Below are 23,859 nucleotides of genomic sequence, written 5' to 3' on the forward strand. Positions count from 1 at the left end.
GTAAGGTATGCAGTCACGTCAAAAAGCTCTATTCTAATACTGTCGGCTGACAATGGCTGGGGTACGATGACTTTGACTGACCATGTGCCGGTAATTTCGTTATAGCAGTGGAGTAATTGGATAACAATGCTCTGAAACCTGGCTGACCTTGAGCTAGTAAACTACTAGCTTAGGAACCCACGACTGAGTATAAGATTTAGGTTGTAATTTATTATCTTGTGTACATGTCGATCATGAGCTGGGGGGCTCGGGGAATCTTTTTCATCTAGCAGAGACCCCCTTGCCGCTTTGGCATAGCCCTGGCTGTCATCATTGTCTTTGATTAAGCTTGACGAGATGGACGCACTCTCCTCATCAATTTTCCGTCTAATTGGCTGCGAGACCTGGATGAAGGTGGCTTATCGGAGTAAACTTGCGATTTATGGCACAAGAACATGCCATATTTTCTCTCGAAACACAGATTGTGCCGTGGGATCCGCTTCGGAGCTATCCACGAGCATGGGCTGATCCATCGTGATGGTATCTGTCACCTTTGAAATTCAGTGAACACGTAAAATTGGGGTTTCGGTGGTGATGCATACCCGCCACGCCTTTTGACAGAAGCCACATATCGATTTCACCTCGTCACACATGAGTTTTCGCTGACGGCATGGCTTATTGTTCACCGAGAGATTTGTTAATCAGCCCGTCCCGCAGATGCTCCGTTACTATGATAGATCATGATTTGATCAGAGTGATTATAGCAAACGTGACCATGTATATTGATGGTTAGCTAAAAGCTAATCCGTAAATGCCTCATAGCGGAGACAAACAGGTATCTATACTACCCAAGTCCCACCCCACAGTCCCACTCTTGACTAGTCCTTCTGATCTGATAGTATATACAGTATGCACGATTCATCACTTGCTTGATCGAAGCTAAGCCCAAGTGAACTGTAGCGATCCACTGGCATGGGACATAGATTCGACACTCTCCTTCGGGCGATCTACAGGTGCTCCATTCGGCTATGAAAACCGCCCATATCCGCGCCGCTGATAACAACATCAGAGCTCTGTTCGGCAACCATTCATTTATACATCCAGTAGTCAACGAATTGACCAAAATTATGCGGCTTAGACTTTGCTGACCATGTGTGAGCGCGGGACTGTTCCGTTTAAGCAGCTGCTGGACATCGTCCAGTTTGGACCTGGGCTGACGAGCTACTACTCCGGCGTTGCTATGTATATCACGTATAGACCTCAGGCTAACCGAGACGATGACAGTGACTGAACAGTCGGCGCCTTTGGTCGTACCTATAATAGCACCCAACTATCATAGCCACATACTTGCCGATCTGTGTGTTGCAGTCTTCGCGCTGCATGCACACTAGTGCCACTAGTGCGTCCTAACCCTAGTAGATAAGAAGGTACCAAGATCTTGGTACGGATCTTGGTATCTTATCTTGGAACATAATCCGTGCCAAGATAAGATCAAGTTTCCTCTTCCTCCCTAGTACAACAACGCCTATAATTAAAGACCCTTACTAGTGCCGTTCTATTAAATCGCCTTGATGGCAATCAGTCCTTTACGCCTGTGAAAGCCACGAGAGAACGTGGGGATCATGCAGAATCACTGATGACGCGCAAAGCTTACAGTACTAAGGTTATGCATTTCCACAGTTCCGTTCAAGTCCGATTGAAAGCATAAAAGTTAGCAAAGCGCGGAGTGAGGCAAAAGAATATGTAAATTTTGGTTGGAAATCGGTCAGAACCTGCTAAACGAGTGGCTTGAGTAATACTCCTTCACCCTGTGACTCTCCATATCCCAACAAAGTGATTCGTGATGGATCGTTCTCCTTATATACGAATATAGGCTCTCTGTCTCATAAATAATTTAACAGTTTCCGCCAACGCATTCACAACGCAGGTTGACGCATATTCCCTGGCCACCACGGCACTAGAGGTATAACGTTAGTATTTATCCCTTTCTCATTGAACCATGATGCCACTGTTTCAATTACGGTATCGATTGATACATGCCCGGATCTACGAAATGAAATGAGGTGAATCCGTGAACTTACGGCGCAACAGATCGCAGGGTCGTCTGCACCGCAGGTGAATGCGCGGCCAAGCAGAACTGGTCCGTTCACATCTCTCTCAACAATGTTGAGGGGCTCCGGCTCAGGAACAGCAGCAGCTGAGACAAGACCGAAGACAGCGAAGAGAGCGAAAGTGGCTGCGGTGATTTGCATGATTGCGGTATTAAGATTGGGAGGAAGTATCTAAGAAATATTGGTGCGCTCAGCAAGTGTATGATAAATGTTTTTGCAAGTTTGAATTTGGACAGACTGTTACTCAGACGTCAGAAACTTTCTTTTATATATGTCTTTTCGTATATTGGTGGCACAAAGCCGCTGCGATATGACATAATAGTATACGTGTAATCCTGGTTTCTCAGGCCCCTGAGTGAAGATGGGGTCAAACGGGTGGAGTCCCCAGTATACGAAAGGCGCATATACGGATGGCTGCAATCAAATTCTTCACTTGTCACCTGCACGGGTGCTACCATGCAGAAAGAGTACGGAACAGAATGCGCAATCACAACTCATTGTCAGGTCGAATATGACCTAAAATCACAGCAGTGAAGCCGACCAATGCACCCACTCTGACTGGTTTGAGCCTAAGCAGAGTACGTGGATAGACGTAACGTTCGCATACATGTAGATTCTCAACAGCACATGCGCTGTCTTACGTACGCCTTCTCAGTGGCTATTTTGTGTATTTATTTCTTACCTGATCTCTAATCGAGTCTCTACCTGTAGACTTTGGTTTTTTAGCGGGTTTGATCCTGCCCTGGATGCCCAGCTTATTAGCCTGAAATGCTATATGCAAATTAAATCCTACAAATCTTGGCGATCGAATTTCGTGCCCAGGTCTGACCCACTTTGGCTTGTGATCATTTCGTCCTGCACTCAATCTGGAGGAATGATTCTGTCATCTCGCGGAGAACAAAACTGCTAACTGCCTCATAGAACTCCAGGGCTGCCGAAAAATAATAAGTCATCACAAGTGGCTGCTATGAGTATATAGGTGCATGAAATCCCCACATTTTGATCGTAGAAGAGCAGTCTAGCAAGATCTTTCATACAAGACTGATGTTATACTAAGGATAATGTATCCTTTCTGATAAACTTTTAAGTAAAATACACAATTCTATCGAAGGTCTAATTTGACGGGGAGACAGCCTTCTTTGATCTAACTTTCCGTGAAGCTAAATACTCTAACTAATATGCATTACGTATTCCGTAACCTTCGGGTGATCGATTCATCCCATGGTGTGGGTACGAGGAGCAAAGATGTTAATAAGATACTCTACCGATGAGCTGTTTCTTATTCCATATTTTACGGATTTGCAAATAAGGCTTACTAGATACCATAGTAAAACTTAGCCTCATTATATGTATCAAAGGCATCTCTGATGGTGACATCGGGTATCAGCTACTACGCGGTGATATAGTATCTAGTGTCGATGGTAGGCAAGCGTTTTTACTGTCAATACAACCGTTGATGTTGATCTTAAGAGAGCCCGCTAAGTTTTCCCATATCCATAAATTGTGATGGACGAAAAGTTGTTGGGCAAAAAAGCGATTGAAAGAATGTAAAATCCTGTGATAAAGATGAGGTAGGATTGTAATCGATCAAATCAGGCGGGTGATAAAGCCATCGCCAACCACGTCGATCGGGAACCAGTCGGCTACCCGATGAATCGCACGAGAGATTTATTGGGTGTATCGTATTCGTGGTCCTTCTCCCTAGTTAGCTGAGCATGCAGCTATGCCGATACTTAGATATTAGGAAAACCCACTGACCTACAGTCTAAGCCCAGATCCCCAAAGTTGTTTTCAATATGCATTGGATTCAGCAGCCACAGTAGCAATTTGGGTGCATAATTTAATCTGAAGTAATGAATTCCGTCATCAGAATGGATAGCAGTATTACTTGAGCGATAAAAACAAGGACTCATATGATATGTAGCGAGCAAATTGGCGATTATGGATCTCACGAGAACGTTGGCTCACGTATGAGAGTCAAAGTCAATAGCATCATGACTGAGATTATTGCAAATGAGCAACAGAATAAGGGAACTATTACACCCGAGTGCAAATGTTATGTCTAAGAACGATTCGCAATAAATATGATATTGAAACTTGGGGAAGTTGCGATATTAGCGCTTTGGCTGGTTGTAGATGATAGTTTAGGAGTTGAAAATCAGAGTTTTGTAATTGATACAGGTTGGATCTGACTACGTATATACATTCGCAGTCAATATAGATCAGGTGCTCTATAGAATTGCAAGTCTTCTATTAATTTTTCAATACCTTTTAATCATTAAAAGGCTGAGCGTGCTTTCAAGCCGTGAAGGCAGCAAATAGTAAATGACGGCACTTTGCTAATTTTATAGTGATTTCCTGGATGATATCACAGATCTTGTGTACCAGTCCCGCGTAATAGTGCTAAAGCTGTCATGAGGTTTGAATCGACCTTATAAGTGGTCAATACGGCAGAGCATCTCCAAGCATCCCGGGGAAGGTCTGAATGGTCATGGACAATATGTGATACCCCTAGAGGCTCCTTTGCTTTAGCAACATAAGAATCAGGTTCTTGAGACACGCACAGAAGCCTTTATCGCGATCGCCGCCAATATTATGAATATATCCATCAGACAACCGACACGTAAGATGAGGCTGCGGTCCATGAAAGCTCGATACCGATTCAACAGATTTCCACAAATACTGAGTGTGTTAGAAATTATCATCCTACCATGGCATTTCCGTAGAGATTTTCTCCAGTCGCAAGCGAGTGATCGATTGGTAAGAACATATCTAGCAACTATGCCACAAGAAATGAGGAAGAAGACAGCGACTGTAACATTTGCGCATGAGTAGACTGCTTCACTGTAAGAAGGGAATTTATATAAACTGCGTCACAGGTATATGCCTTCCATTTGACCGAGTCATTATCTCCGATGGCATCAACATGACGTTTTCGGACTTATCCTTGCTACTCGAGGCTCAAAACTTCGTAGATGCACACGTGTTGACTCAACCTCGAGCAATCTTCCAGAAGGCCGACGTGTGAAACTGGTTGCAAATCTTCACTTTGTTCGATACAGATGATGAGGGATTCGAAGGCGTCGACAAAGTTTGCCCAGAGCTGAAATTTATGAGCTGACTTCTCGAATTTTTGGATTCCACCAAGCAAGCCCCATTCTCGAAACCACCTGGATGGCGTGTACCACTCGCTACTCAATATCAGCATGACCCATCCTATTCGCTTGACACGCCTGGCGATTTCTCGCTTCGAGGGTTCCTCATCGACTACCAATCGGAAGTATGTTCTTCTCACTTCATCAGCCGCGGGACAAAAACCCGATTAGCAGCACCCATGTATACTGCTACGAAAAATGCAATTAATGATTATGTGACTAGAAAGCAAAGTTGGAATTCGAGTGAGTGCTGGTACCCCCGAAGTTATCAGGACACCACTGTGAACCGAGGACACTTCCAAGTCTACAACGGCACAAGACGGTACAGATCAATGGATAAAGCCTGAGGAAGTGTCTAGGTTACAGTTATGTCTGGATTGGTTGTAGAAGATAGTCTTCAGAATAAAGACACAGCTGAGCCTATCGTTACCTGTAGCGGTAGGATTCTGGAGGTTACTGCGGGAAGTGTTAGAAATGTAATAGCTTTTAGTAGTTCCGGACCGACTGGCAGACTTGGAAGTACTATTATCAATATGTCGTTGTCAGAAGACGGAGTATAAGCCATATAGAGTACCAGGTTTATATGGATAACCAGATATAACTCTGCCCTCAAGGACTTTATCATTTTTCTTACATTGAGAGCGACCTCCACAGCCTTCATAATGCTGACAATAGAGCGTTTCGGCCAAGACATTGTACAACAGAGAGCTACTAGAGCAAGCAGGTCTCATCTCAATGCGGTGTACCACAAGACTCACCGGCGTCTCCAATAGTATAAATCCCCTCTACAGAATTTCTCTGTGGAAAGCTGGGCACAAGGAGCCAAGCCGAGTGGCGAATCACATCCGCAGTCTGTATAACACAGTCAGAGATCTTTCATCGGGGTCGACGAGGAAAGCCATGATATCTTGTGTGCTAACAATACTTATGCATGGTAAGGGATAGTATTCTAAACATGGAAAAGACGAAGAGACACTACATCGCGACCTCATCTTGTCGTGTCAATAAATTGCTCCGGTAGATATAATTTATTCTACAAATAGCAATAAAAAGTCATTCCACCCCTGCCGCAAACGCATCTAAGGCATGTAGTACACTTCGAGTAACAGATTCCATCCGCTAAGATCCCAGCCGAGTTTCTTCCACCGACCTCTGAAGTAGTGAGCGTTGGCTGTACTATCACAGCGGAAAGGCTAAGTGGATCGTGTCGACCTTTGTCAGAATTGTACTCGGCATGATCAATATAAGGCTCGAGATATAGGCCTTTCAGATAGTTTTCTTTCTCATGCTTTTACACTTTTGGTACGGTTAGTCGTTGATTTTGTAGCGATGTATTCAAGGACAACGAGAATGGCTCGTTGTCGCTAATTAGTAATACTTTGGTCATCGAACTCATCCTTTCCACTCTTTATCATTCAATCAGTCCAAGAAAGAGCCTGCGAGCTTATCGTGAGGCTCATAACTAAGGGACAAGACAGTGACCCTGGTTCACTTCATGGTTTCCGGCGTGGACGGGTCGACAGAGAACATCCACGAGTGCGGCGACTTCCACTACAAGCAAGGAAAGACCAGGAAAACTCCAGAGATGCTATCAAGTGGTCCCGACGTAAAGATCAGACTAAGTGTGACCATCTTTCAAGGAACCGCCTCGCAGGGTGAAAAAAACCGAGAAGCGGAATTTGATCGAAGGGTCTTGCAGTGGAAATAAGAAGAATGAATTGGTAGTATATCCAGATAACTCACAGATTCAAGTACAAGCGCGGCTCCGTACTGACTGAGGTTGCGCCGTAATGAGCGGTGGAACCACCTAAAGGGTCTATCGGAGCAAAGATGGGCTGCACAGGGCAGAAGTCGTCGACACCGAAGTGTATAGTGCCCTGCAAGGGTGATCATACCAAACAAAAGACTGCACGTCTGTTTAGGTAACACATCTGTGGTTGACGGGTTGACTAGAATACCACTGGAATCATTGCAAGATAGGTTCTGCGTTTCCAGGAGTTTGTATTAGTGTAAAGTCCAAAGGTGATAGAAAAGTAGACTTCGGGACACTAAGAGATCGAAGGAAACGAAGTTGCTAATAATATTACCATGTTACTAAGCAAAGCGCAACGCTAGAAACAAAGGCAGATAGACTACTTACGGTCGCATGGGCTTGGCTATAGTTAACGGAAAAGAGAAAAGACGAATTTTCCCGTTAGTGGCAGGTGCAAGGGGAATCTTGATACAAAGATGAACACTTATATACGGCGGTCTCAAAGAACCTTATCTTTTTCAAAAGAGGACATGAATGGTTATTATATTTCAGGAGAGAGAAAGACACCAAAGCATGCTTTTATTGATAGGTAATTGAAAAGATATACACTACTGCCCAGGCATTAACGCCAAGGGCGGCTTATAGTCTATATTTGGGAGAGAAAACTGTATAATGGGCGCGTTTTATAGAGGTTAGTGGCTTTTTTACAAGGATATATCCGAAATGAGTAGGCGCTTGAGTTAACGGACTAAGTGTTTCCAGTCAGGTTCTGCACCAGCCTGGACTAACACGTGCGCAGGCTAGAATGCGATGTATGGCTCTACGAGGCGCAGTCTGCCCTATTAAATGACGATCCCATGCCTTTATCCTGTCCAAACCTTCGGCCCGGGCACCGTGTAGTTCTGATAAGGTAGTTAGAAGATGAGAACTATTTTCGAAGGGATGAAATACCAACCATTGTAACCGTGTCTCCATAAACTTTGCCAGATATTGCAATACCAGGATCTGTCCTCCCATCAGCTTCCACTAGGCTTATGGAAAGAAATAAGAAGGTACGTACCGGTCACCGAATACTCCCCGGGGAACTTGACCAAATACTCTGCAGTAGGCACGCCGGAACCTGAGCCGTTGACCTCCAGTTGCGCACAGTCCGGATAAAACTGGACGGGGTTCAGCGCCAGGTTGATGATCTCGTGGCGGATCATATATTTCCCTGGCTTCAGAGTCGCCGGCACCACAACGTCCCAGTGGTCCGTAATCTGATTCTCCCACAGGTCGTCCTGGAACCAACCAGTCTCGTCCCCTACCGCATGGCCCTCCCGCAGTCCTTCCTCGGCAATCTTGAACCATTCCAGATTGGCTATATCGGTTATGGCCGTACAGTCATCCCCGCATGAGGCCATATAGGCCATGATGGGTCCGACGGTGTGTGGCCAGCCATACCCATCCTCGGACCAAGTGACCGAGATGCTGCTACCGGCCTGGACCGGCGCATGGTACGCGCCCTGCACGGCCGCGCCCCTGAAATTGCACGTCATGTTGCTAGACGCCGGGTCGGTGATCGGGTAGGCGTGCCAAGATCGCTGAATCAGGTCAGTCTGGCCTTCATACGGTTCGAACCATTGGTAACTAGATTTCCTATTAGCATTGCCACCGGTGCAATCCGAAGGAGCATAGCCTTACCCTGAGTAGGTTACGCTGTCAATAGTGTAGTTCTGTACACCACCGTGAGCCAGAGCATAGCCGGCGAATGAGACGAGGCTTGCAAGGAGCGAAAATCTCATTTTGTTGATTGCAGAACGGTTGCTGAGAATACTAGTAGTTGTGCAAATGTGTCAAAAATATGGTTTTTGCCATATATATATATGTACATGAACCAAGGGCCCAGTAGGTGATAACATCATTCAACAGGCTGTAGATTGAATACGAAGCCAAGTCGAAGCAATACAACATCAATTGCGGTTCGGCCTATCACGCTCATCAATATCTTCTTCTTAGGGCTCTTATTCGATATAGGCCGCGGTCGTTATGTAACATCGGCTCGTATTGTTCGCAACTTCCTAATTTGGGATCGCTCGGTACGGGACGAACTAAAGCGTCGATGATGGAACCGATTAGTGATAGGGCTATATTTCGGGCATTCCTGCCGCCTAGGCGGCTATAACTACTACAGTCAGCAACTAGGCAGGCCGGATTGTTGCATGGACTTTGAAAGCTTTTTGGAAAAGGCGACATGCGCCACAGTATGCAGAACATGCTTTCGTAGATCAGGGTTTTCTGGGCTGGGGAAAACTAGCTAGCACAGGTGGACGTGTAGGGCAACCCAATTGTACGTACTCTGTGTATCAGGTCACGAAGATATCCCTGTAATTTCTTTCTCGGTCATTGGAGGCTGGTTTTGCATTGGTGGAGGGGTGCGGCGGACATGAATTGACCCTTCTGGGTGTGGCAATAATGGACTTGTGGGACCTTGGGCAATGCACCTCTACAAGGCCCTGAGGGGTCACCACCATGTCCTGGTTAACTCCTTGTCTATTTTATCTATCCAATCGTGCGACAAGAACATTGGCACTGTAATCTGATTCGAAGGCCATCTTCGAGCCACAATACCTGCCAAGTCTTCGTGATCTGTTGCACCCGTAACAATTTCCCTTTATTCCTAATGCTCGTATTCTGTTATTTTAAATGTGTATACACATGCTTTTACCTGCCTAACTGAGAATAGCACACTAAGTTTTCTATAAACTTCCACGACGAGTATAAAATTAGACAAATAGTGTCATATAGTGACTGCACTACCAAGTCAACCTTTTCGGTGGTAGATATCGAGATCGGCAATGGGTTGAGCTGGGTTAGCTAGTTGGGTTTATCGGAGCCTTGACCAAAATTTCATTTTCTACAGGATGATGATGGATTGGACCCATATCTATCTGTTAGTACCGAAGGTCTGAGGGGCTCTTGACGCGAGTCACGCTCATCAGCTTGATTTTTTACAATTCCAAAAAGAATCATGGTTTAAAGCTTTCTGATGTTATTGTAGGCAAGGTGTTAACCTCAAGTAAGCTCAGTAAGATGGTTATTAAACACCTGCAATTATAAATTCGAAGACATCTTGTCTACCTTTCTTGACCAGTTCGAACGTGTCTTCGGTCTGCTCGACTTTGAACCTGTTTGTAATCAGCTTCTTGACATCAACCTTGCCACTAGCAATAAGATCAATGGCTGCGGGGTAGCATTCAGCTGAATATCTGGTAGATCCTATGATAACCAATCCCTGAATGCACACAGCAGTGATGGGAAAATTGACAACCTCTTTGCCCATGCCAGCCTATCCAATCATGCCTCGCTTTTTGGTAAGGAAGACACTCATTTGAATACATGCTTCCGCTCCCGAGTATTCCAGATAACTTCGGCACCTTCGCCCAAGTCCATCATCTTTTTAATCTCACCGGCAGTGTTCTCGGCATGGTCTATTGAGTCAACAACTGGTCCAGCCCGCGGAAGCAAATAAGTTCCGTCGGCACCGTATCCTTGAGCAAGATCTAACCTGGATTGAACCACGTCAATAACGATCACTTTCTGAGCACCATCGGTCCGCGCAACGGCTTGGGGAAGGATTATGATTGGCCCGCATCCCATGACTACTACGGCTTGATGGGCCCGCAAGTCAATGGTCTTAGCAATTGCGACTACAACGAATAGTGGCTCAACCATAGCACCTTCCTCCAAGTCCATTGAGTCAGTAGTTTTGTAACAAAAGTCAGACGCATTAACATAACACTTCGCAAGTGTACCATCTCGAGGCAAGTATTATATTACATCGCTACCGCAAATTACTGTTTGCGAGACGTGTACGATCACGTCGTCCTGATCCCTAAACTTAGGTTTCGGTCGGTCCTCGACAACGACGTCTTTAACGCCACGAAGTACAAAAGATGAGTTCTCCGTGCAAGAGAGTTAGTTATAATTTGTTCTTGAACTTTCCACCATCTCCGGGGGGCGACTCACGGCCATGGTGAGTAAATTGTACTTATCGGATTGTTGAGTGATGGTCGAGCAGAAATCCTGATGCTGGTATACGCATGGCTGTATTTATTTCTGTGGTTCGTGAAAATCTCCATCCCATCTCCTTGTGTTCCTCCCTTCGTCCCTTTCTTGCTAGGCTGGCCACCGAAGCTTTAGGGGCCACTAAGACAAGCAGACTGAGTCAGCCAAATGACAAAGCCTAGGGCCATTCGACCGAAACACTATCACGTGCAAGCCAATGCATGAACGCTATACCCCCTACATACATAGATTTGATGACAAGCTATACTCTACTCCACCACAGAGTCTCACTGCCAAGCATCGAATCCTAAATCAACATCCCTGAGCCCTACAGGTGTTACGGTCGGTCGTCCCGCCGATCCATAGTCGGCGAAATCCCTGAGGTTCACTAATTTTATTGAGCAAACACCCGACGCCCCGTCAACATTCCAAGTGGCAAAGACACTGTGTGACTACAATGGGTGATTGGGCGAGTTGAGCCATATTGTTAAATCGTTCCACTGAGCTGAAAAAAGCACAAAAACTAGCGTGCATGATTCCAAATGCCTCAGTCTGAAAAACAGCTATCAGACCCTGTGGCTGTCAATTAATTAACCAAATCGCAAGTGGGCTAACATGAAGCTTATTGTCTTTTCGACCTTGCAACACTGGACTAAGGGGCAGCAAGGGGTACTTGCAGATGGTTTCACCCTCCTTATTACATATCGGGCCAATTGCCGAAACAGCGGGATCTTCCCAGAAGCCTTCGCTGAAAATTACTAGGCTGATCGAAGTTTATACTGGCGAACGAAACTCTGACACAGGTTATGGAGAAAGCCAAGCACGACCACCATATGGAGCGTATATAACTACGCTTATTGGGGTACTGTAATCCAATGGCTTAGTAGTAATGTTGAACCTCCTCACCCATGAAGCCTCTCGACTACTGCACTGCCTCTTGAGATGCGATCTTCACTTTTGGAAGGGAAGCACTGACCATTCCTTGTTCTAGGCAGCTCGCCCAGGCGAGAAAAGACCCACGACTATACCAGTACGCATGGCAGAAATTCGTTCCAACCATCGATCCTTCTGATGCCTTCCGTCCAATCAAATTAGCTGAAATTAGCAATCCTATGAACCCAATGCTGCTCGAACAACAACCTCCCGATGCAAGTTTGATACTCACCCTTGATGGTCGGGTTAAAACATGGATGCATAATGTACCTTCTTATTTCAACCATCTTACTCTCAATGCCGAAACTGCATGGTTCGATATACCTCGAAAGGTTCTTTTGTGGCGATCGTGGCATCTTCATATGGTTATGACTCGCCCATTTTTAATTGATGTCGTAAAAAGCGCAAGGTATTGGATGCAAGTGCTGTCAGAGATATCGTTGGCAAATGCATCGGCAAATGCCTCGGGTCTGCTCGAGAGTGTATTATGTCTATCACTGACTTCTGCCGTGGACGCAATGACAATAGGCTTTGTATGGTATGCGACCTACTCCTCTCGGACATGGATATATCTTACTGAATGATCTACAACAAAGGTTTCGTACCAAATAGTACCGACTCAACAATGTTCTCCTACAACGGACCAGTGCGGATGGAAATTGCTGATGTCTGGAGCTAATCCTGGGATTTTCCTCCTCCTCATAACCGCAGTTTGAGGATATTATCCAAATGCAAAGAGAAAACGTTATTATGATGGAGTGAGCCTTGCTAAAATGTTCGTAAAAGTCGATCTCAGGTGGCAATGTCAACTCTAATGAAAAGGCATCCTCAGATATCATACTACAAACGGTTCAGTAGCAGTTCTGGTCCATGCAGACCACTAGGACCGTTACAGAGGACGCTTCGTATCACGTACAAGGATTACGGAACACCCCCTGCTCTTACGGAACAGCATGATCGACTTTTGTAACTATGATACCCATCATTGAATACACGGCTCGCATCTGACCTCAGATTTGAATCAATGATCATTCCTGAGATAGGCTTTGACGATCTTCAAAAAGGTAATATTTGTTGTGAATTTGTGCTCTTAAATTTGATGTCCTCCATGCTGTTGAAACTGAAGCGATTAGGTGCTAGCCGCACAACGTTGCCTTTTTCGACTTTTGTTTAGTTCCAGAATACTGCGAAAGCCTTGAAAGGATCTCATTGACTGTATTTCTCGTGTAGCTGGGTGAGTTCCAAATTGTAATTTCCCCAAGCAACAGTCCACAACTCCCAAAGGCGTGTGTATCTAGCCAGGAATGGCTCAGGCACTTTCTTCAGTGGGTAGAAGAACAATGTATAGACCGGATATCCGATTGAATACGCAAAAAATAAGGTGGTAGCTATCAAAACTATTTTGACTCCAACCTTCGAAGACGGTGTTGAGACGAAGCTCGTGGCCATATTGGTGAGGATTAGAGGTGATCTGTCAGACACTGTTATATTTCCATTGGACTAATGAAGAGTGTGCCTATGAATTTCGGTCGGGGCCGAGCTTAAAGGCACTTGAAAAACTGTGAAATCCATAAAGTCACTGTATTCACCGTCGGTTTTGACGAAACTTTCCGCTGACTGATTGAGCATCATTGATCAACAAGTGGACCACCGGGGCTGCTGCAGCACCGTTGAGGAATTTTGCCGTCCCTGGAAATCCAGATCTAAGCTGAATCTAGATACACTAATGGAAAACCAATTTTTCCGTCACCGATCTTATCTTGTGTATTTGTGAGTATCATCACACGTTTGCCATATCGGGGTATCCTACCACCGACTACCGATAATGAAAGGAGGGGCATCTTGCCGTAAATTTAGTCTCCATCTGAAAGATATACCTTGGGCTTGGCAAAGAACTATCGGCATGGATGCCGGGCATTGGCCCCCAATTCGCGAGCGAGGCCATGCGCTAGGAATTCACAGTGGAAAATATGTCAGTAGATTAATGGACTCAGTTTCATGCGGATATGTGTAATTCATATCAACTAGAGCGATTTAGTCCGTCTCAAACAAAGGACGCTTTTGGCAAAATGGGACAACTACGAGCACTACGAAATCATTCAAAGACAAAGCCTTATAAAAATGAGATTTGGCACTCGTTTCTAGAAGATTTTCCACCATGAACAACAGTAAAAGCTTAGAAGTTGGAGGCAAGAGCCCATTGCTTATCTTTGAGGACGCCGATATTGCAAAGGCTGTGTCCTCAGCCACGCTCTCTATTCTCCCAAACTCTGGCCAAACGTGGATGACTACTTCAAGAATTTACGTCCAAGAGGGAATTGCAGCACAATTTATCGAGACAATCAAATCCGCCATGATCCAGCAAGGTGGCGAATCGGACCCTTCTAGTCCTGGAGTACGAAGGGGCCGCAGGCCGACAAGCTCCAGTTCGAACGAGTCTAGTCATACGTGGACTATACCAAAGATAGCAGCTTGCACGTCGTTCTCGGTGGCGGAAGAATTGGTTCAGAGGGGCTACTTTTGTGAGTCGACCATCATTGTCAATGCCCCTGAAAACTCTAGAGTCATGAGAGAGGAGATCTTCGGTCCTATGTTGTGTATCAATACATTTCGTAACGAGGACGAAGGTCTGAAAAGGGTGAAGGATGCAGACTATGGTCTCTATGCAAGTGTCTTCACTACTTATCTATCGCGATCCATGCGCGTCGCTAAAGAGCTGGAAGCTGGAGCCGTTGGTGTGAATTGCACAAGCCCTACTATGTTCATTGGCATGTCGATGGGCGGATGCAAGTAGAGTGGTATTCGTAGCAGGGGCTTCAAAAAGCATTGCTTGGAAGATGGAACTGAGCTGAAGCGTGTTTTCATTTCTTTGTAATATCAGCCACTCAGAGTTCTGGTTCAGCTTAGCCTAATTCATCGTAGTTGAGCCAGTCGGTCAAGCTTAACCTTTTCATCCATGCAAACTTTCCTAAATAACGACTTGTACTTATTGAGATGATATATGTTGAGAATCATTTCTAAGTCGACTAGTTCCTTGGTATAACCCAATTTTCCTACTACGGTTACTGACGAAGTTGAGTATGGCGAAACTTTGAGGAATATGAGCGGAAACAAATGATCTGAGTGAACTTTTTACCACAGTAGACTGAAACTAAAAATGGGGACGTGTGACGCAGGCAAGTATTGAGATATTGCATGCATAGGCAAACTATCGATAGACGGCATGAGTACTTTTCAAGGCGTATTACATGGCAATCAAAGTAACGATCCGCACTTCACTGCCGTTTCTCTGTCGCGCGCCAAAGTGCGAAGAGATCCTATTGCTCGGGTGGCAAATACAGGCCTCTCTGGAAGAGTCGATTAACGGCTTCCTTTACAATATACTTTGAAGGCTTCAGATCTCCGTATTGAAAGTACTCACACTAGCTCAGAATATACCGATCTAGAGTATATACGGGATTTCTGGGGAAGTGGGTATGAATAGCCTGCTGAATTTAAGGCAAGCTCTTCCACAGGTCGCTGTTCCTCTACTCATATGCATTCCAACGCTTTTGGAGCAACAGATCTGGAAAGCTGGCGACAGAATGGGGGGTTGTTACCTAAAACGCGTCATATGCAGTAGTCTAGGAGGATTAAGACCACCAAAATAATGAACGCCAGTGGCGGTGCAGAATAAGTAGTCTGTATTCTCATCCAAACTCTGCAGCAGCGAACCTGCCAACGTGCTCGCGTAAATGATCAAACCAGAGGATGGCAATTGTTCAGTCACGGGAATGTGTATGCGCTTGCTATATCTAATATAAAAGGATTATGCCCTTTTTGGTCAAAAGATTTGTTCCTGCTCTAAGTGACTCGCGATAAGTAGCCTTTATCCTATATGACATCACATATTAGAATAAAAGAAGGCTAAAACTAGATTGCCTAATTAGGAACGGAAAGCGGACGTAGCCGTACTATAAGTTGCGTACCGTTAGATTACTATTAATGATTCGTTATCGACGTAAAACATTCAAGATTGTGTAGCTCAAGCCATACTTAAAGTTTTGCTAGTACTGTGGTATTCCAGCCGAAGTATATCTTTATGATACCCATTACCACAGTAGTTTGCTGAGTAACGCCTTACCCTATTTAGTGGTGCTTGTGTACTTGATATGCTATGGCCTCTAAAAAGCTTTTCGCTTTCAATCATAAGATTGTTAAGCCCGTAATTTCCACCGTTTAAACACACAAGTTAGAACGGCACGTATGAAAATAAGTTTATCAAGTCTACAAATAAAGTTTTTAGCCTTGAAAAGTGTATTTTTTTTAAGCGTAGATAAACTTAGAACCAGTTATTCAAGCTCAAATGTAAAGCATATAATAATCCGAAGCATAGCTATTGCTTCACATGTACATCATCATCGCCAAGCGTGGAGACTCTGCGCTTGCTGCCCATTTTCAACGGAACGCTTCTTTTTGGCTCCGGCGACATGGACGGATCTCGTAACTTCTTGGATTGGAATGCTTCTCTTGTATTTTAATTGCTTATTTGTTAAAGTTTCCCTCAACCTCAAACTCGATAAAAGAAATGTATATCCTCTCAAGTGAGAAAATAACGAGCTCACTAGTCAAGTGGTTCAAAACGATGAATTCTTACTTTCTTAACCCTCTGTCAAACTACAAAACGTAGGTTTGCGTTTTATGAGGAAGGTTAGCTCCGTCCTCTGTAACTGAATATCACTAGTCTAAGTTAGCTAATACTGATGCGTATCTGTTCAGAAAGATTATTATTATTTTGATTAGCATATGATTTACTTTATAATGATTGTGTACGTTGACCATTTAGCAGTGCCACTCGGCAATTACTGCATGGTTAATGATATAGAACGAAATGCGGTATTATCCTCACACAATTAAAACACAGCAGCCAAAGCAGCTTATCGTGACTGCTTTCTTTCATTAAGCATTAGTCCAGTCCCACCCCTTTGCAATGGTCAACTTCCAACAGTTTATCATCGTGGTGGCGGCTCTGTCGCCCTTGACTTCCGCCGTACCGAAACGGCAGCAGCAAAAACGCGAAGTCATTCAAGACAGATATATTGTCACTCTGAAAAACAACATCAGCACTGCCGACGTCAGGAATCATTTAGACTGGGTGGATAGTATGCATAGTCTTAAATTTGGCAAGAGAAAAGCTGCCGGTGTCGACAAGACTTATAACATCCAAGATTGGAACGCGTATGCTGGCGAATTCGACAGCGATACTATCGAGGAAATCAAGTCTGACGCCGCTGTGAGATTCCCTCTGTAATAATTATTTATAATTATCCATTGACTGATTTCAATTCAAGGTAGCGAGTGTGGAGGAGGACCAGGTCTGGTACATCTTCAACGGATCGAGCAAGACAGATCATATCGCTCGTGCGTTGGCTACTCAAACTAACACCACTTGGGGTTTGGCAACTGTCTCTCATCGTGAGCCCGATTTTACCAGCTATGTTTATGACTCAACCGCCGGCAGCGGAACCTATGCATACATTGTAAGCGCCTGAGGAGCCCTCGACTGAATATCAGTCATCTCTCGGCTTTAACACATAACAAAACTTTCTGTTTGTTTATCTGGGATGACCACTGACTCGTGTGATAGGTCGATAGCGGGATTCTGACTACTCACATAGAATTCGGGGGTAGAGCCTCATACGGATATAATGCTGTCGGTGGTCCAAATGTCGATAGTTACGGTCACGGCACCCATGTGGCCGGTATTATCAGTGGTGCCACTTACGGAGTTTCGAAGCTTACTAAAGACATCGCCGTCAAGGTTTTCGAGGGCGAATCTACTCTTGTATCCATCATCTTAGACGGCTATAGTTGGGCTGTAAATGACATAACGAGTAAAAGCCGCCAATCCAAATCCGTTATCTCCATATCTATAAGTAAGTCAGTTTGTTATACAAATGTTAAGTGGGTCTATAGCTCAAATCCGTGTTATATAGGCGGTAGATATTCTGCCATTTTTAATGATGCGATCGATGTCGCTTATAGCAGTGGTATACTAACTGTGGTTGCTGCTGGCAATGAAGCCACAGACGCTGCCATTGTGTCGCCAGCCTCAGCCCCTCATGCGCTAACCGTGGGAGCCCTCGATTCCAACTGGTCGGAGGCTGATTATAGCAACTATGGTCCAATACTCGATATTTACGCTCCTGGTACGGAGATATTGTCTGCTTGGATCGGCTCTGATACCGATACTTACATCGATTCTGGTACTTCCATGGCCACGCCTCATGTGACTGGCCTTGCTTTGTACCTGATGGCTCTTGAGGGTCTGAGCGGTCCGGATGCTGTGATTGCAAGAATCAAATCCCTCGCTACTAGTGACATGATTACGGGTCTCAGTAGCGGAAGCCCGAACCTGATCCTTTGTAATGGTCAGGGCACATGATTGCAATGCTCATTCTCCCCGAGCAGCCGGGTCTGAGCTATTATGGAGGCTACGGATTGTTCGGGACGGCTTGTATACAGTTGAAGATATGTCGATTTGTGATAGGTGTTTGCCATAAGTTAATCTGGCGGATACTGTTAGTGTTATAGTTGATGAAAATTCCCTTTGGTGGGACGTTAATTGTAGAAACAGAGTAAATTTGTCACAGAGGCGGTAGGCCAGCTTGGTATCCAAGTCTTTGGCTTGGTGAAGGTCGGTGAAAACTTGACCCTATGACAGTGGTAATAGCCCCAGATTGGGACAAGGGTACCGCTTTCTACTATGTCCCCTTGATGTAAACAAAATGAAGGCGTTCTCGGCCAATTACCTCTCAAATAAAGTTAAAGTGTACGTTAGCACGTCTGTCAGTAGTCAATCTAGTTAGCTACACCACTCTGAGGGCTATACACGGCTAGTTCTGATCCAAAAATGGACGCCTTAGTGAGCAATGTAGTGAAAGAAACACTCCATACGTTGAGATAGGTTTAAACCAGTCGTTTCCTAAGTAAAGTTGTGGAGTGCATTACTAAATCGAAGTATATAAGATGCATCAAATATTTGAAATCTTGACCGAGCTTGCAAAGAGTCCATCAGTAGCTCTACAGACTCTTCTCGACCAAGTCTGCCAAGACATACTGGCATGATTGACATGTAATGGTGTGCGAACATCGGCTGAACTTGTCGGTCATGTGTTTGATCCTCCTTTTACTAAGATACTCGTAGTTACGAAGCCGTTGATTTGATTTATTGTAAACAGTTGACTTTCGTAAAAGGACGTTATTGGGGTTGATCTTTAATTCGCATGTGACTCACTCCAGCACCCACACCTGCATTCGGCTGATTCACCTTTTCACGACTTCCCTCTGTTTGATGCTCTCGTTCAGCGGCCTAAGGAAGCAACTAGAAGTCAATTTTGTTCAAATCGAGATGATAGATATCTTTTTCTATTATTCTGAACCCACATTCTTCTGATTACTTCGCAAGGTATATTAATTACCTCTCTCGCCCCAAGTCTCTTCTACGTCCTTCTTCAAACATTCTCTTTGTCATCTTCAGTAAGACAACTCCTACTTAGAGGAATATATTGAATCTTGACAACATGCGCTCCTTACTCGCTTCCCTCATCCTCGCAATCCATTGTCTCCAAGTTCAAGCTACCCCAGTTGAGGCATCCCGGGATGTGACTGGCACGTTACTGCGCTGACCTATAGCATGCCTGCCTCATTTCTAACAATCAAATAGACGTCATATCCACCTTAGAGAACAAGTCTCTCGTTCCAGCCAAGGCTGGAGACGAGAACACTGTGCTCGCAGCCGGTATGCTCTCCCTGACCCGATGCCTCCACGGCAGAGTGTAAAATAACACTTATAGACTGCAACTATTGCAACAGTCCTTGTGCTGGGTATTATTGCTGTACTCCGACCTTCAACTGCGTCTACTTCACAAACCTCTTCATCTGCTTGTGCTATGGCTGAGCAAGATGCTCCTATGTCTTCGTACTAAGCCGGCTGCTAGTGCTTTTTTGGGAATTCGCGGTTCTAGGTGCATTTGAATATGGCAGATATTACTCGTGGTAGCTAGATTCAACATCTAGGCAATCAGATTTATATTTTGTGTAATATGACAAGAGTGTACCTTTTCTGTTTTTAAAAGACTTTCATGAAAAAGCTTGGAACCACCGAGCATAATCCTCCACGTTGTGGCCTGTAGCGTACCTAATTTTGGTCGGCTACATTGGCACCGTTGATATCTCAGACACAAGATGATTGCCACAAATAACAGTACAGATCGTGGTGTTAACTATGAACCATCTACTGCAAGAAAAGGTGCATTAATAAACCTTGGTTTATCATCGCTGCCGGTCTTCTGTTGGTTGAAAAACGACACACTTTCACGAAAGGCGCAGCGCCGTGCCTTACGCGATAACTGTACGATTTATCGTGATTTGTCAAAGAACTCACATTTAATCCACGCTGCTGAATTGAAGTTCAATGAGCGCGGTATAGGATGCCATCGTGAGGAGTCATAACGCCGCGCGAGGCAATACAAAAGGCGTCCTATCCGTTGCGCTTTTACATATATATAGAGATACATTTACGCTAACCGAGTCACCACGTCGAATTTCTCAGAGTGTCACCGCTTGAGCATGGCAGCCCCGTACAGGTACAACTTTAACCGCAGGCTGCGCTTGCCTTTCAGATCTAGGAAGCATCAATGTGCCCTTCACCAAAGACAGCATACACCGAAAAAGTCGAAGACTAAATATTAATTGCTACGCCGTGCAGCGAAAATCCGCACTAAGGCAAGCTATGGAGGAATGCAATGAAACGTTCAGCTATGTTGGCTTTGTGCAGATTCTGCGTTGTGGCTGGGTGGATCTTGAGATAGGAAAAGGTTGCTACTAATAAATATTCTGCCTATTGCAGCGCGTACAGATTCCTCAATCTTCGATCGTTCTGGTTTCAATTGTAATGGTTGAACGACGTCTAGATAAACTTCTCCGGGCTGGTCGAGTCGATGTGGTCCTCGACTTCTCTAACCTAGGGAAATGCGGAGGTGGTTCACAAGGTTACCACCGGCGCAATACTTGGTAGAGCGATATGTGCGGCTTAGTAAGATCGCCGTTCTGCCTATGGAACACTTCGAGAACCGCATAGTAAAGCCTGACTTGGCGTGGTGCACGCTCTAATCAGTTAGCATTGCAGCCCCGCCAGCACACTTCTGGAGCGCTAATTCATCGAGATCGATCAAGACGAGCAACCAATTAACCTACCGGATGTCCCTCTACTCTGCCCCTCAACGCGTCTCCCCAATTCAGCGCACATAGGCGCCAGTGTGCGCAACCTGCCGACGCTGACCAAACGTCCTGTGGTCTTTTCATTCTGCCTCAGTTCATGTCGCGCACTTATCAAGCTCCATGCAACGATGTCTTTTCACATGCACGCCTAAAAAGGCCAATTATAACGAAAGGGATATTCAAAGTTCAGTGGACTTTAGCGAGAACACAAGATTTGATGAATATACGCATTCCCGAAAGAACAAACCGCGGCAGGCGCCATACTAGACCTGCGACACGCGATTCTGTCTAAGTTGCCTCAGGATCCTGATGTAGACACATAAGAATCGATTGGCAGCCAAGACGTGCAAATGATTTGCTTGCCAAAAGGAAAAGTATAGCATCATCTCGGCCGCGATGGTGACGATGCATATAACAAGCACTTTGCCTGCGATTGGAGTCGGGCTAATGACGAGCACTGATGTAAACATCCCGCTTAAAGCTACGTCAAAGATTGTGGCGGTTTTGAGAGCACCCCCAATTATGTAAGATGATCACCGTTGAAAACAAACCACGATACAGAGGTTCGATGCTTTAACGAAGGTATATTGTCAAAAATATGGTCAGAAGAATAAAGCCAAGTTAGCGGGTGTATAAGAGCTCCGCTCCCGTTTTAATAAAGTCCCCAAACCGATCAAGTTGGGCCATAAGGGTTGCGCTCCAGACCTACGTCACAAAATAAAATGTTTCCAGTTTAATATGAATTATCCTAGAGACATTGGAATTTGTCCAAAAAAATCCTAATTCCATTTGTGCTTCAAAGTCTGTAAATATATCATTCATGCCGCCGCGTAATTGAATGTATCTCATTCAACAATGTCGCGTCCTCAAGACTAAGAACTTGTAGAAATAGCTTGGAACTGTTCGCCACCTAGCCATGGTGGTGGTGACCATCATCCCCTGACTCGGCAGGGAAAGGCGGATCAGCCCCTTCTAATGACGAGTCCCAAGAAGGGTTTGGGCCTGCGTCGCGCCAACGAACAGCTCGTGGTCCTTCTTTGTTCCACTTCAATATGGCGTCAAAGTCACGGCAGGTGTGTTGTGATGACCAGTCGGGTAATGCATCTCGACGTTGTGGTTTATCAACTGGATCGTAAAATAGTGCCGGCGTCACATCTGCAGTGCACATGAGGCTAATGCGTAGCATGTCTATGCAATGATCTGGGATGATCATTAGAACCGCTCATCGAGGAAGCCTGCTATGATGTGCAATATGCTTACCAAAGTGGGTGTAAAGATTCTCATCATGAACTCCTTCGTCGAACTGCTTATAGTACTTATAATTATAGAACAATCCCATTCTTAGAGTGTTCTAACGATCCTTAGTTGAGTATGGCTTTGAGTAGCATGATATGATAATGTTCGTTACTTACTAAACAATGCATTAGATGAAAGACCTCCAACATGGCCAGATATCCCCCACCATATTCTTCGGGAACCTTGTGCCACGGTTGATCTGGTGACTCTGTCTTATTCAAGGCAAGCATTTCTTCTTCAGTAATTCGGATACCCCCGGCACCAAGTTCAATGTAGTGCCAGGCGACATCAACCTCATCTGAGTGCACGCCCGGCTCCGCTCGCCATTTATTCGTTTGTCTGAATGCTGCATCATATAGTTGAGGTTTTTTGTATTCCACTGATGTTAATGCCGGGGCTATATATCGTTAACATGTTCCGCGTGACTCGGACGGAACTCGTTGACCTACAAGGAGTAGAGTAATGCCTGAGACATTCTTGAGCAGTAGTTTTATATGTGGTAGAACCCCATAAGCTGTACAAAAGCGCCAGGAACGTAACGGTATTGGTACACAGGAGAATGATGGTCAAGTGTTGATGTACCCTGAACTTCAACTGGGAGAGTATTGACTGGACACCCACCTCCCTTCTATAACTGCCAAGTTCCGATTGAGGTAAACTTTCGTACACTAATCCGAGCTTCGGCCACATCACGACGGCATGGAATGAGGGCAATTACTTGAGAGCCTTTCCACTACGCTGTCCTCTACCTCGTTGGCTCAAATCGAGATTAAGTCTGATTTCGCTTTAGACATTAACGCAAGGCGATTGCTTGTCCTGAGCAGCACTTGAAAGAAGCGTTGGATCTTTGTTCAATGAGAACGAACTAGTTTCTAGTCTGTCGGAAGCCCAAGAACCGAAGGTGTGGTGACATTGAATATCAAACCCTGGTTGAAAACGTCACATCTTCTTGATAGCATTCAGAAGGATGCGCTACTCGACGTTTTGGGCGGTAAACTTGTAACCTGCTTCATTGAGTTAGTTGTTGTGGGGGCCGCCTTACAGGTACCCAGTAATATATCGGAACGACAAACTCGTTCGCCAGTCGCTGAGTAACGCAAATTAAATATCTCGCAACCGCTGTACTTACATGCATCTTGCCCTGTCTTAATCTATCAATGTGCTTAGTGGTCTCGAGGCTTTTCTGAGCTCGCCAAAATGCCAAGTCCTCGGCTCACGCCATGGTGGGTGTTGAGCTAGTGGTGTAAAGGTCCCAGCATCGTGCTTCAGTGATAAAATGGAACCTTACCTGCATTAGCTTGGTGAATAGTTACCGGGGATATGG

General features: G+C 45.1%; 7 protein-coding genes across 7 annotated transcripts; 2 read left to right on the top strand and 5 right to left on the bottom strand.

Moving 5' to 3' along the window:
• Positions 1–1,873: 1,873 nt before the first annotated feature.
• Positions 1,874–2,231, bottom strand: BKA67DRAFT_663034 (uncharacterized protein; the record flags this gene model as incomplete). The annotated part of the gene is made up of 2 exons (XM_046108112.1): positions 1,874–1,936; positions 2,061–2,231. The coding sequence occupies 2 exons, from the start codon at positions 2,229–2,231 to the stop codon at positions 1,874–1,876; spliced, it is 234 nt and encodes a 77-aa protein (XP_045953143.1).
• A 5,405-nt stretch (positions 2,232–7,636) lies between these two features.
• BKA67DRAFT_629807 (glycoside hydrolase) lies at positions 7,637–8,812 on the bottom strand. Its single transcript, XM_046105583.1, has 4 exons — positions 8,682–8,812; positions 8,059–8,627; positions 7,954–8,003; positions 7,637–7,900 (listed from the first exon to the last, which is right to left on the bottom strand). The coding sequence occupies exons 1-4, from the start codon at positions 8,780–8,782 to the stop codon at positions 7,862–7,864; spliced, it is 759 nt and encodes a 252-aa protein (XP_045953144.1). The 5' UTR covers positions 8,783–8,812; the 3' UTR covers positions 7,637–7,861.
• Positions 8,813–10,077: 1,265 nt separating this feature from the next.
• On the bottom strand, positions 10,078–11,012 carry BKA67DRAFT_540136 (uncharacterized protein; the record flags this gene model as incomplete). Its single annotated transcript, XM_046100732.1, has 3 exons — positions 10,078–10,272; positions 10,377–10,778; positions 11,007–11,012. The coding sequence occupies 3 exons, from the start codon at positions 11,010–11,012 to the stop codon at positions 10,078–10,080; spliced, it is 603 nt and encodes a 200-aa protein (XP_045953145.1).
• A 2,070-nt stretch (positions 11,013–13,082) lies between these two features.
• On the bottom strand, positions 13,083–13,640 carry BKA67DRAFT_580122 (uncharacterized protein). Its single transcript, XM_046103824.1, has one exon. It carries the CDS (start codon positions 13,425–13,427, stop codon positions 13,185–13,187), a length of 243 nt encoding a protein of 80 aa, XP_045953146.1. The 5' UTR covers positions 13,428–13,640; the 3' UTR covers positions 13,083–13,184.
• A 496-nt stretch (positions 13,641–14,136) lies between these two features.
• BKA67DRAFT_540137 (aldehyde dehydrogenase domain-containing protein) lies at positions 14,137–14,772 on the top strand (the record flags this gene model as incomplete). Its single annotated transcript, XM_046100733.1, has 1 exon — positions 14,137–14,772. One exon carries the CDS (start codon positions 14,137–14,139, stop codon positions 14,770–14,772), a length of 636 nt encoding a protein of 211 aa, XP_045953147.1.
• Positions 14,773–16,906: 2,134 nt separating this feature from the next.
• BKA67DRAFT_649906 (alkaline protease) lies at positions 16,907–18,609 on the top strand. Its single transcript, XM_046106030.1, has 4 exons — positions 16,907–17,250; positions 17,309–17,497; positions 17,605–17,893; positions 17,954–18,609. The coding sequence occupies exons 1-4, from the start codon at positions 16,948–16,950 to the stop codon at positions 18,400–18,402; spliced, it is 1,230 nt and encodes a 409-aa protein (XP_045953148.1). The 5' UTR covers positions 16,907–16,947; the 3' UTR covers positions 18,403–18,609.
• A 3,540-nt stretch (positions 18,610–22,149) lies between these two features.
• Positions 22,150–23,279, bottom strand: BKA67DRAFT_683856 (uncharacterized protein; the record flags this gene model as incomplete). The annotated part of the gene is made up of 4 exons (XM_046108980.1): positions 22,985–23,279; positions 22,652–22,932; positions 22,500–22,590; positions 22,150–22,439 (listed from the first exon to the last, which is right to left on the bottom strand). The coding sequence occupies exons 1-4, from the start codon at positions 23,223–23,225 to the stop codon at positions 22,150–22,152; spliced, it is 903 nt and encodes a 300-aa protein (XP_045953149.1). The 5' UTR covers positions 23,226–23,279.
• Between the last annotated feature and the right edge of the window lie 580 nt (positions 23,280–23,859).

This window comes from Truncatella angustata (assembly GCF_020726525.1).
Source record: "Truncatella angustata strain MPI-SDFR-AT-0073 chromosome Unknown BKA67scaffold_9, whole genome shotgun sequence".
Taxonomy (NCBI): domain Eukaryota; kingdom Fungi; phylum Ascomycota; class Sordariomycetes; order Amphisphaeriales; family Sporocadaceae; genus Truncatella; species Truncatella angustata.